The 13,346-nt window shown below is 34.8% G+C and overlaps 4 protein-coding genes and 1 long non-coding RNA gene across 6 annotated transcripts in view; 4 read left to right on the forward strand and 1 right to left on the reverse strand.

Annotated features, from left to right (window-relative positions):
* LOC104772917 overlaps positions 1–658 on the forward strand; it is a 4,158-nt gene extending 3,500 nt beyond the window's left edge. The window contains exon 2 of the mRNA XM_010497471.1: positions 6–658. Coding sequence (XP_010495773.1) covers positions 6–389 — 384 coding nt within the window. The 3' untranslated portion in view covers positions 390–658. The remainder of the gene's footprint in view (positions 1–5) is intronic.
* Positions 3,010–4,227, forward strand: LOC104771935 (protein HAIKU1-like). 2 transcript variants are annotated; one of them, XM_010496556.1, is made up of 2 exons: positions 3,010–3,235; positions 3,371–4,227. In XM_010496556.1, exon 2 carries the CDS (start codon positions 3,380–3,382, stop codon positions 4,082–4,084), a length of 705 nt encoding a protein of 234 aa, XP_010494858.1. In that variant the 5' UTR covers positions 3,010–3,235; positions 3,371–3,379; the 3' UTR covers positions 4,085–4,227. The 2 variants fall into 2 exon arrangements, with proteins under 2 accessions (XP_010494858.1, XP_010494859.1); XM_010496557.1 differs by having other exon boundaries at positions 3,011–3,210.
* LOC104771936 (abscisic acid receptor PYL1-like) lies at positions 6,837–7,638 on the reverse strand. Its single transcript, XM_010496558.2, has one exon. It carries the CDS (start codon positions 7,586–7,588, stop codon positions 6,857–6,859), a length of 732 nt encoding a protein of 243 aa, XP_010494860.1. The 5' UTR covers positions 7,589–7,638; the 3' UTR covers positions 6,837–6,856.
* On the forward strand, positions 9,940–10,884 carry LOC104772918 (glutathione S-transferase T3-like). The gene has a single exon (XM_010497472.1). The coding sequence runs from the start codon at positions 9,940–9,942 to the stop codon at positions 10,882–10,884; it is 945 nt and encodes a 314-aa protein (XP_010495774.1).
* LOC104771937 lies at positions 11,805–12,811 on the forward strand. Its single transcript, XR_764960.2, has 2 exons — positions 11,805–12,011; positions 12,553–12,811. It is a non-coding gene; the product is annotated as an uncharacterized LOC104771937 (long non-coding RNA).

Consider the following 13,346-nt stretch of genomic DNA (forward strand, 5'->3'; position numbering starts at 1 on the left):
CATGTCAAGCCCTTCCACGAACAGATTCCAACAAAGAGATTGATCTCTCCGGTCCTGGACCACCAACGGTTGAGATCAATCATGTTCTAGGTAAAACATGTTGTGTACTAGATCCTATTGGTGGGAGAAATTGGTCAGGGAGTTTGAACCCTAGGATCCACGAGAAGATTGGACGGTCAGGATCTTCTTTAGCGCAGAAGATGAAGAAGGTGAAAAAGATTCATCACCTTAGGCTAAGTGGTCCTGTACTTGGTTCCAACCCTAACAATGGACCAACCCGGCCCGAACAACCAAAGCTTGCAAGGAGCACTGGAGTGCGGAGGAATTGGAGTTTTGAGAATTTGAGAGATCAAGGATTAATAGAAGAAAAAAGAAAGATTAACATATGATCATCATGATTGATCATGATTCTGAGATTTTATATGAATGAATGTTTAAAAGATGAGAGATTACATCATCGATTGGAAGAGAGAAATAACGAAGCTGATTACATATATAGTTTCTAATCCAGATTCATGGTTTGTATAAATCGTGATAGAATATGTATAATAGTATTCATTTGTTTATTACGTTGTCACGTTTGTTTGCCTTTTGAATATTTTGTTTATACGTATGTTTCTTTTGTCTTTGAATGAATGTATTTTTCAATTTGACACAAGAGATCATCCTTATTGGTGGTAGTCCTTTTTAATATATAGTCAATTTGCAAATGCAATAAGTTTGTGATATTGTTCATAAAATTACAAAACTAACAAAGCAACAAAAGTTAATCATAAGAGAAAACAACAAAGCTTATCTCCTAATTCTCTGTATGATGTATGACTCGACTTGGATTAGTCAAGAATATCATCATTTCAGTTGGGCCTACTTTTCACATTGCTTATTAGTTTCCAAAATAAAAATGCTTTCTAACCGCCGTGACAGATACTCTTGTGGTATACCCTCATTGCCTCATCGTTACTTCTAAGCTAGCTAGTTGGATGCAATCTCTGGTTGTTCGGATATTCGACTAGATTTTATACTTTGGAATTTTTTTTCCTTCAGAACATATTAGGGATTGGAGTGGAGACTGTGTTTCTTGTTAATTTGCTTTTAGACCATTTAGATCGTATTTATTATGTAGTCTAATCTTTCTTATGGAATATAACACGATTATTCATTTTATATAATTGTATATGTGATATTTTTATTTTCTTTAGATCGACATATTGACGATGTTTCAAAAACTAGTTGGATGATACGGATCGGATCAATATTCGATTTTTATATATCTTGTGTTCTTCACCATTTTTAGTCTTTTTTAGTGTGTAGAAGTCTCATAATTTTGAAACCCAAATTAATTGATATGAAATAATCATATAACATATATTAATATCTCTATATATTATATAATATACGTTTGTGCATGTCTTTATATTATTGAGCAATATAGATATACAAATGAATATTGAATTTAGTAGTGATGGCATCTCCAACTCTACTTTATCTTAACTCGTAATAAAGTAAAATCTTCTCCTATCTCTCTCTATATTTTTCTCTATTATAGAGTAAAAATTAAGATTATTCTCTAAAACTGACAATCTCATGTGGTGTTCTTAGTTGATAGCACGGCTGCCTTGAACCTGATGTAATGCGGGTGGTGAAAATTGATATTTCAGCCAACTTATAAAGCCGTGATGGAGAGAGTACATATTTTGTTGTTTGGCTTTGCATTATATGTATTTTAAAGACGTTGGATCTCTCTCATTCCTTGAGATTCCAGACCTTGAAAAATGTCAAGAAACTGATCTACAAGAGAGGATATATATAGAAAGCTAAACAACCAACGGGTGGCTTTAACGGACAACTTTATGGTAAAACAGGTTCGAAATCTTCCTATGTGACAATAGCTTCTTAAATGTTGCTTTGATAGGAAATTATATACTCAAGATTTCTTTTTTCATGCAAAACAAAAACAGGCTATGGGGAAGCATGGTAGAATCTGCATTGAGGATTTGATCCACAATATTCTTATGGTAGAATTTCATTTCAAGGAGGCCAACAATTTCCTTTCTTGTCTCAGATCTGTTTTTAATTTTCAAAGGTTAAGGTTTTATTTTTCTATTTTTGGATCTTTGGAATCTGTTCCTTTGAAGTATTCATGGATGTTGTGTTCCTTTGTCTGGGTTGTTTTCTCTTAGTTTACCTTGTTTGGTATTAGTCTGCGGAAGTGTTCATATACTCTCTGGCTTAAGTCTCTTGAAGGAATGTATTCCTTGCCGGCTGTTTGTATTTTACTTTAGACGTTTATCAATGAAATGAAATCCTTCAGACGGAAAAAAAAAGTGATACATTGAAAAGTTATTTTACTCTATTTTAAAGTAAAGTAATGTATTGGAGATAGTCTTAGTTTGGTCTAAAAAAAAAGTTATCCAGATTCTCATATTACCAAAATTCCAGACTAAAGTATATAAAAAATATATTATGGATATATTATTTAGTCCTAGGCTCATGGTGCATGAACGGATATGTTATGAATAATTTTAATGTTTACTACAATATTAAAACGATACTTTGTTGTATTCGTTAAGAGAAGACAACAAGGTATCTAATTTTAATTTTTACTACAATAATAATTTTAATTTAGTCCTAGGCTCGTGGTTTATATTCTCTAAACCGTTCATGGTCGTCGNAAAAAACCGTTCATGGTCAATATTGTCAGCTGTGTTTACTAGGGATACCTAGTTGTATGCTCTTAACGATAAGACGACACTAAACAGTAAACACTACTTTCTACCCAAAAAAAAAAAAAACAATAAACACTACTTTTACAATTGCTTCGACGGTAAGACATCCAACAAGTGTTATCATCTGAATGGATAATAAATAAATACGTTACTAACGTATAAATGGTACTAAAAACATGGTATAAAATACGACTCCTAAATAAACAACTTTAATTAGTCATCATACTATAAACACTAATCCTCTCAACTTGTTTACGTTTAAATATCCTAATCAGCTAATCTAGTCCACTTGTTGGTTGAACCAACTAGCAAAATATCGATTAGTTATCAAAAACTAGTTTTAAATAACTAACAACAACTCAAACTGAGAGAGAAAGAGAGACAACAACAACAACAAAAAAGTCAAAAGCCTCTTGTTTTGTTCTTCTTCTCTTGTTCCTTCTTTTCCAATCCTCGTTTTTTCCTAGTCAAATTCAGAAAACGCGTAAGCTCTCTTTCTCCTTAAGAAGGTTATAAAACAATTTTAATTCTACTTGTTTAAGAGAGCTTCTTGGTTTAGAGAGATTTAAGTCTTTGTGGTTTCTTCTCTACTATAGTTTCTTTCCAAGATTTGGATCTGCTCTATTGTTGTTTGTTTGTTTCAGGTTTTATTAATGGATGATCAGAGAAATCGTGCTAATGATTATCATAATAATGATCACCATCATCAACATCATCTTGGTGTGAACAAGATGGGAAAAAACATTCGTAAAGATGCATCAAACCAGCAAAATCAACAACAAAACCCTCAAGCTTTGGTTTACAACATCAACAAAACCGATTTCAGATCAATCGTTCAACAGTTAACCGGACTCGGTTCAACTTCTTCCGTCAATCCTCCTCCGCAAGCGAACCCACCAAAACCTCCAAATTCACGGCTGGTTAAAGTTAGACCTGCTCCGTTGACCCAAGTCAACCATCCTCCACTTCAACCTCCCGTTCAATCTGTTCCTATCGCTTCTGAACCGGTTCAGCCTGTTAACCAATTTTCGGGTAACCCAGCCGAATCGCCCATCTCGGCTTATATGCGTTACCTAATCGAATCAAGCCCTGGGGGAAACCGGTCTCAGCCACAAAACCAAAATCCGGTTCAACCATCAACCGGATTATTTCCTTCACATCAAACCGGTCCTAATCCAGTACCATTTCAATCTCCAGCTTCACAGTTTGTTTTGTCACCTCCACCAAGGTCGCCGTTTCCGTTGTTTTCACCTAATTTTGCATTCTCGCCACGGTTTTTAGGTGGTAGTGAATCGATGCCACCACCATCACCGGGCTTTTTCTTTCCGTTGCTTAGTCCATTATGGAAAAATCAATAGCTTAATTAGTAGAAGTGTATTTAATAATCCTTTCATCAATCAAGTGTTCCTAAGTTGTAAGCACTAATGTAATATGTACTAGCTAGAGACCTATATCAAAATGACTATATAAAATGTCTTATAATTATGTTATTATTATAAAATTATCTTTTTTTTATATCAAATAACCATTTCATGTATCGTAAATTACTAAATCTTGTCTAAGTGTCTAACCTATTTTCGTGATTTCTTTTTTTTTCTTTTTCAAGTTTTGTCAGTAGAAGTTGGATTTCAAGAATTTGGTGTCACATCATTTAGTTTCATTACAAATCCAAACTATGAAATGTTGTTGTTAGAAAATTGTGTGAAAATATCATTGTTTGAATTCGTTGGAACTAAGAGACGCACGCACCTACCTTTATAACATGTACCAAGCGAGCTTGCTTAACTTTGTTAGGGGGCATAATAATAAGCCCATAACGATAGTTTTGTCAAGAGGCAGGTACATTCGATATGGCTGAGACATGATAACTCGAAAAAATATACAAAATTCTAAATATTAAGATTATAACAGGTAAAGCCTTGAGGGAATGAATCCAACATGTATATATCATACTCAATCATAAAAGACATCACAAACTTTGACTATCCTTACGATAGATCGAGACAAAAAAAAAAAAGAGTTTAAAATTCAATGGGATATAAGAGATAGATTTTCAAACTTTAGTTACCCCATTCCATCATAATGAAACCAAAAAAAGAAGTTTGATGTTAATGATTAAGGTCATGGTGCTGACAAATCCTATCTTCTAATTGGTTCACCATCATTAAAGTCTGGACCCGATGATTTTTTACCTTTTTTGTTTCATTTTTTATCCTCCAATCAATAAAACCCAAATTTAACTTTCTGACTTTTATTGTTGTTGTTGTTAACCAAGTTGGCAACTTGTAGTACCCACTAGATTTGTCCCTTTCCCTAATGGAATAAAACTAGAAGCATCTTCAGTTCCTTTACTGTTGCCTCAATTACTAAATACAACAATTAACAACTTTATAGAAAAAACTAATCATTATACTTTATCAAAATGTTATAACGATTATATTTGATAATGTATATTTTATGTCTTTTTATTTAAATGTTTCTTATAAATAAATAATTTTCTGTGTAAAAACAGTGACAATATCACACTCTATATTTATTTGGGACTAGTTTCTGATTTACATCGAATAATTTATCTGCATGTAACATGATGTTACTGTAAAAAATTTTGTGTGTACATTAAATGATGTTTAAGACAGATAATTACAAAATATTTAATTAATTAACTACTACAAAAAAACAATTTCATGCGATAACCAAATTAGAAAAATGAAAACAGTAATAAATAAGCATAAGTTTCCCAAAACAAAACACTTGTTAAAAAAGAAGAAGAAGAAGTAATAGTACTAGTGTACTACAAAATGGAACGTGGCTCCCACAATTTGCAGAAAATAAAAAAGGAGTGGCTCCAAATCCCATACTTTCTCGTCGTCCAACCATATTTGAAATAGATTTTTATGCAACGAAAGTCTTTGAAGTGTTGTTGTCTCATGATGGTTGTAGGATCGTCCCACTCTAGATTCTCTAATAATCCCGGGAAAGAAAATACAAAGAACGAACAGATGAGTAAAAAAAAAAGTGAATCCAGTAATAGATTTTGATTGGTATATGATTTACACTATCTCACTATATCAAAAGATATACAAAATAAATTACACTATTAGGCTTAACTAGTATTTTCAAAATGTTTAAGCTTCCTTTCCCTTAAAATAGAAACTGCAAAATAAGAGAGTCCAATTTGTAGTATCAGTGCTGGGCTTTTTCGTCTTTCAAAGCCTTTTTTGAGAGCGATATTTAGCACAAAATATGAAAATACTATTTTTTTTTTGCTTACTACTGTACGTAACCAAAAAATGAAAAAACAAAATAAAAGAGCTGTAGAATTAAAAAGAATAAAATGAACCTACGGAGCAGATGATTTTTGTCACGAAATAATTTTGTCATTTTATATTTTGACTTTGATTAGTAACTCTGTATCCTTGTGATATGGAAATACCGCTTAAAAACTGATCAATCACAAAAACGATATTGGAAACGTTACTCATAATCTAATACTATCGTTTACCATTTTTTTCTATCTATTACAAAAATTTATACTGTTCTATATTATTACCATTTACCAATATTGACTCTTACTATTGCTGTTTTTACAGATATTCAGCTTATACCGTTTTTTATAACAAAACTTATTTACTAGAAGCCAATGATGGTGAACCAATTGAACAAAAATACGTTATGAAAACATTACCAGAAGATACAGTACTATGAGAGATCCAAGCAGATGAGCCTTAATAATATTGGTATGGAGTTTTAACCTAACCTAATCTATAAAATAAAATAAACCGAATATAACCAAAAAAGAGAAAGAAAAAAAAAACCTAACTTAAAAAGACAAACTTACGTAATTTTATCTTGTTACAATTTTTAAAAAAAATAAAACACATCTTGTTTAATTTAGAACCTAACGAACTACTATAATTAGTAAGGCACCCTTCCTAGTTTCATTATAGAATTAGTAACTTATATATCGAACATTTCAATTTCCAATAATCCAGGAGAGACTTGATGATGTTAAAAACAAAAAACATGAAAACAATAATCAAATTACAATTGATCACCACAAACAAAAACGAAAATAAAATTAAAAATCCCCCAATTTTTGTTTTGTTTTGTTCCCCCCCCAAATCTCATCATCACCTCACCTGAAATGAAGAAGAAGAGTTTGTTCCGTCACCGGAGTTGTTGTTGTTGTTGTTGTTGTTACGATTCATAGCTTCAGTAATGGAAGCAAGTTTCTGAAGATTCAATCTAATCACCGTATCAGCAAACAAACGTGTGTCTTCCTCCGAGTTACCTTCCGGCACATCCACGACGTACGATTCCAAAACAACGGTCCAGATCCGTTCTCTCTCTTTCTCGAATCTATGAACCGTCGTCACCGATTTGTAGTTCCTCAGCCTATGCTCACCTCCGGTGATACTAAACCCAGTCACTCTCCGATCGTCGTCCAGCAGATCTAACCTCTCCCTCGACGTGTTCGCAGGTAGACCGCTGATCACGTTCACGTCGCGCGTGGATCCCACTCGCATCTCGAAGCCTTCGTCTACGTGGCAGCTTTTGATGAAGTGTTTGTAAATCTGAGGCCGGTCGAACCTTCTCACCACGGACCAGACTGTTTCGGGAGGCGCGTTGATCCGCTGAGCTAAGAGGGAGGAGCAGCGACCTCGGCCGAGTTGGTACGTGTGGAACTCGGCGATTGAGTTGGAGAGTACGGCGAACTCGTCTTGAGTTAACTCGGAAGGCATGGTCTGGTGATGGTGAGTTGAGATTATTCTCTCGTTGTTGTCTTCTTCTTCGTTAGGTACTAGTACTGGTGCTGGTGGTTGTGTAGAGGAGGAGGAGGAGTAGGAATCTGAATTCGCCATTGATGATGTTGTTTTTGAGTTCTTTTTTGTTTTTGTTTGAAAGAGAGTTTTTAATGGAAGGAGGAAGAAGCAAAGAGAAGGGTAGATGTGGAATTTAATAATAGAGTTTTTATATTTTAATGACTACCACATAAAAATGTCATTAGGCACTGAATCTTTCTACTTTTAGTTGATTATTACTATTTTTGTAGGAACCCTACATCAAAATATTTACCAGCTTAATTACATTTTAGTTATCTTTACAGATTCCAAAATAATTACTATACAAGGATAAAATGTATCAACTATAACACAATCTTAATCAATATCTAGGTCAAAATTATATATCCAATGCTATTTTTTTAAAAAAGTATGTTAGAGAATTCTGTTGTAAAATTTTAATAAATTCGTACTGTTTCATATGAATCATCAGTATGATAAATATTATTTAAAATGAAACAAATTCGTCAACCCGTAAGCAGGAACGAAATAAAAACTATATGTTTAGGGAATTTAGAATGCAATTAACATTATTTTATATATTAAATTACTGTATTATGTAGGGGTCGTTGAAATTTTGATTATTTTTTTTTTGTTTGGGCAACCGTTGAAAATTTGATTATATGCGCTCAAAAATAGAATCATTAAAATTATTCGAATGCATTTAAAGGTTAGCCATTACATTAGCCTTTGTTCGTGAAGCTATTATAAAGCCTATTACACTCTATTTATTCTCTAGTAACTAGACTTTGATAACTACATAATTTGTAAAGATAAAACTATTTTCAGTAACTAATCATGTTTACTTGTTTTGGGGAATTTTCATAAAGTGATAATTAAATGTGGCCACGAAGCCTCCCATTACTAAATTTGGTCATGGGCGAAGATTATTATTACGGTAGATTTTTAATTTAATTACAAATTAGTTAGTAGACAAACAAAAATAGAAGAACGAGCTATATAATTGGGCACGTAAGACCATGGGCAAAGGAGTATACTCGGCCCGTCCCCCGTATTTATTGGATTTAAATTTAATTGTTAAAAGCCCAATTTCGAAAAAACGGTTCTTATTTGGGGACGTTTTTCGTCCGTCTTCTTCGCCACGTGGTGTCGTCTGATTGGTTGTCTTCTTATCTAGGGTTAAAAAAAAAACTCATTTGCGAGACAAAACTTTCTCGAGTTCTTTCTTCTCTCTCGACGGCGACGACGAAGACGATACATCCTCGACGATTTGACGAAGCCGTTCCGTTCTTGTCACCGGAATTCCATCCCCATATTAACGAAGCCGATCTTCTATCGCATCCGAAGCCGGTCCGGTCTTCTGTCCCGAAGCTTGTCCGGCGGTTCGATCTTCTCTCCCGAAGCGATCTTTCTCTGTCACCCGATGCTTGTCCGGCGGGTGAATCGTGCTAATTAAGGTTTGTCTTCTTCCCCCAATATTCGATTTAACCTTGATAGGCGCTGATTATCGAATTAGGGTTAGAGAATTGGGATTATCGAATTAGGGTTTTCGAATTAGGGTTTTCGAATTAGGGTTATTGAATTAGGGTTATTGAATTAGAGTTATTTTAGGGTTATTGAATTAGGGTTAATGATTTAGGTTTTGTTGCTTTGGTCTCGTTCTGTTTTTTCATGTGTTTGTTGGATCGTTTAGTCTCTGTGTGAAGATCGAGTTGTGTCTGTGTCTGTGTCTGTGTGAAGATCGAGTTGTGTCTGTGTCGTTTGTGTCTGTGTGAAGATCGAGTTGTGTCTGTGTCTCGGTCTTTCTTTTTTTTTAACATTGAGTTTGGTTAAACTTTGGTATTTTTGTCTTAATTGTTCAAGGATCAACATCTTGTGTCTCGGTCTTTTTTTTTAACATTGAGTTTGGTTAAACTTTTGTATTTTTGTCTTAATTGTTAAAGGATCAACATCTTTGTGTCATTCGTATGGTTTGTTCATAGTTTTTTTTTTAACATTGAGTTTGGTTAAACTTTTGTTTTTTTTTTCTTAATTCACAAAGTATTTTAGGTTTCTCAATTGGTAGTTGTAATGTGTACTTCTAATAAATTGTGATTGTTGTGTAGTTGGTTGTATTTAATTTTGGTGTGGTTTGTTCATAGTTTCTTGTTTAATTTTGTTAGTTGTAATGTGTACTTGTCATAAATTGTGATTAGACATTGGTTGTTTGGTCTTTAAGTTTTGCTACTTATTGCAAGTTAGCTTTTAACCCATAAATCTCTTTCATTTAGTAACCCTTTCTCACTTGTCATTCGCTTATCACTTCTCTTCTATACTCACTTCTCTTCTCTTCTCTTCTCTTCGCATTCCTTCTCTTCTATACCCGCTTCTCTTCTCTTCTTTTCTCTTCTCTTCCTTATTCGTTTCTTCTTATGGATTCTACGAATCCCTTCTTTCAGTCTTCTTCTTACTTAAACTTGCTTAACAGTCAAGAAGAAGGTGGGTTAAATGAAAACTTTCGTTGGGAAAGTTATCCACCTTCTGGACAGAGCTCCCAACCTTCTCCTTACAGCTCCCAACCCTCTCCTCAAAGCTCCCAACCTTCTCCTCACAGCTCCCAACCTTCTCCTCACAGCTCACAAGAAACACCATTGGAGCGCAAGGAGAGAAAGACATGGACACCTGCTGATGATGAAGTCTTGATCTCCGCATGGCTCAACACTTCAAAAGATGCCATCGTTGCAAATCAACAAAAGGGAGGAAGCTTCTGGCAAAGGATTCAAAAATACTATGCTGACACTCCTCATGCTAGAAATGGTGGTGAACAGATGCTGGTGACACATTGCAAGCAGCGTTGGCACAAGATAAATGACCAAACTAACAAGTTCTGTGCGGCATTCGCAGCTGCTGAGAGACAGAACAGCTCTGGTCATTCTGAAAATGATATCATGATCAATGCACATGATATCTACTTCGCTGACCATAAGAAGAGATTTAATCTTGAACATTGTTGGTTTCGGTTAAGGTTTGAGCAGAAATTTCTATCCCTGAACACTATTAACACGCTCCCATCTCAGCCTGCAACAAAGAGGAAACAAGCTGCTGAAGGGTCACAATCATCAAGCTCCAATGTTGATGATCATGAGAAACGGCCAGAAGGGATCAAGGCTGCCAAGGCGAAGAGGAACAATGCTCAGTCCACAAACGTGAAGACTCTTGCTGAGTATAAGAGCATGTGGGATGTCAAGAAAGAGGAATTGGCTGAAAAGGAGAAACTACAGAAGCTGGCCATCCTAGACACTCTCCTAGCCAAAAAAGAACCCTTGAGTGCGAGTGAAGAAATCATCATGAACAAGATAGTGTCCCAGTATTTCTGATATTATAGAATGTGTTTGTTGTTTGTTTTTCTTGCTTAGTACTCGGCTTATGTATTTGATTTGTATTCCCTGGTTGTTTGATTTGTATTTCCTGTTTAAGTATTTCTTGCTCAGTTGTGTATTTCTTGTTTCAATCTAAATTAATATAAGTCTATTTTAGTACTCGGCTATTGTAATTTCTAGTAACTCGGCTATTGTATAAACTAACTTAATCAGATTGTGTATTGTTGTACTAAGTCTAATCTGCTTCTTCTTGTTTATCTTCAGGTTACGTAAGACATGGGCCACGACTATAGCTATTCCCAGCCTTCTTCATCTGATCTGGCTGATAAGTACTCAGAGGACACTGCGGATAGAGAGCTAGATGCTTTGATTCATATGGATGAAGCAGAGTCGAGGCAATACCCACCTCAGCCAGAGGTGGAGCATGGATTCCCGAAGGAATGTTATTGCGGTGCGAAGCCTTTTCTATCCAACTGCTACAACAGAAGGTATGTGATGAAGTATAAGTTTAAATAAAGTATAAGTGTAAGTTTCGTATACGTACTAAGTCCTTATTTATTGCAGGTTCTTCACATGTCCAAATGTCGATGATGGTGAGATGCATATTCACAAGTGGTGGGATGTGGCTGTAATGGAGGAGTTGAGGGACAGTGATAGACGATTTGAAGTGATGGCTGAGAAGGTAGATTACTTAACCTTGTTCAATGATGAGAGTAACGCAACTGAACAGAAGCTGGTAAGGTTGGAGAATGTAGTTAATGAGATACGTAAGGAAAATAAGTTAAGAAAATTTACTGATTTGCTGGTTGTAGGTGTAATCATCATTTTCACATGTATTTTGTTCATGTTGGTGTAATGATTTACACGGGTACTTGTTGTTTTCTTATCANTATTGTAATTTCTAGTAACTCGGCTATTGTATAAACTAACTTAATCAGATTGTGTATTGTTGTACTAAGTCTAATCTGCTTCTTCTTGTTTATCTTCAGGTTACGTAAGACATGGGCCACGACTATAGCTATTCCCAGCCTTCTTCATCTGATCTGGCTGATAAGTACTCAGAGGACACTGCGGATAGAGAGCTAGATGCATTGATTCGTATGGATGAAGCAGAGTCTGGTAAGGTTGGAGAATGTAGTTAATGAGATATGTAAGGAAAATAAGTTAAGAAAATTTACTGATTTGCTGGTTGTAGGTGTAATCATCATTTTCACATGTATTTTGTTCATGTTGGTGTAATGATTTACACGGGTACTTGTTGTTTTCTTATCATGTATGTTGTTTTGTTTTGGTCTCTCACGGGTATTACATGTATTTTGACTATGTTCTATCACGGGTACTTGTTGTTGGTGTAATCATGTATGTTGTTTTGTTTTGGTCTTTCACGGGTATTTGTTGTTTTGTTTTGGTCTCTCACGGGTTACAAACTGGAACTCCACTATATATATGATAACTCACACCAAACACGACCAAACCAACAACACAAGTCATTTCATCAAACAAGATCAAAGCAACAAAATACTCTCGCTCTCTTCCTTTAACTTCCATTCTCTTCTTCTCTCTTTAATACAAGTCATTTCTTCATTTCTTTTCCTTTCTCTTGAAATGGGATCATCTTCAAACCATTATCATTACCATGGAGATGATGATCATTATNCTGGTAAGGTTGGAGAATGTAGTTAATGAGATATGTAAGGAAAATAAGTTAAGAAAATTTACTGATTTGCTGGTTGTAGGTGTAATCATCATTTTCACATGTATTTTGTTCATGTTGGTGTAATGATTTACACGGGTACTTGTTGTTTTCTTATCATGTATGTTGTTTTGTTTTGGTCTCTCACGGGTATTACATGTATTTTGACTACGGACGTGTTGGTCTCTGTCACGGGTACTTGTTGTTGGTGTAATCATGTATGTTCTTTTGTTTTGGTCTCTCACGGGTTACAAACTGGAACTCCACTATATATATGATAACTCACACCAAACACGACCAAACCAACAACACAAGTCATTTCTTTATCTTCCTTTCTTCATAACCAAAGTAGCAACTCATTTCATCAAATAAGATCAAAGCAACAAAATACTCTCGCTCTCTTCCTTTAACTTCCATTCTCTTCTTCTCTCTTTAATACAAAGTCATTTCTTCATTTCTTTTCCTTTCTCTTGAAATGGGATCATCTTCAAACCATTATCATTACCATGGAGATGATGATCACTATCACTACCAAGCAGATGATAGTGATCATTTTGATGCTTATTTAGAAAATATTTATGATGTCTCCCAAAATATCCCCGAACCAAACCAGCCACAAGAAAGGATATTTATCGAGCGAAACCGGGAAGAAGGCCACAATAATCTTTGGAATGATTATTTTTGTGACACTCCCACATATCCAGAATATTTATTCCGGTGACGGTTTCGCATGCACAAGCCACTGTTCATGCGAATTGTGCAACGT

The sequence above is a fragment of the Camelina sativa genome, chromosome 20, assembly GCF_000633955.1.
Source record: "Camelina sativa cultivar DH55 chromosome 20, Cs, whole genome shotgun sequence".
NCBI lineage: Eukaryota > Viridiplantae > Streptophyta > Magnoliopsida > Brassicales > Brassicaceae > Camelina > Camelina sativa.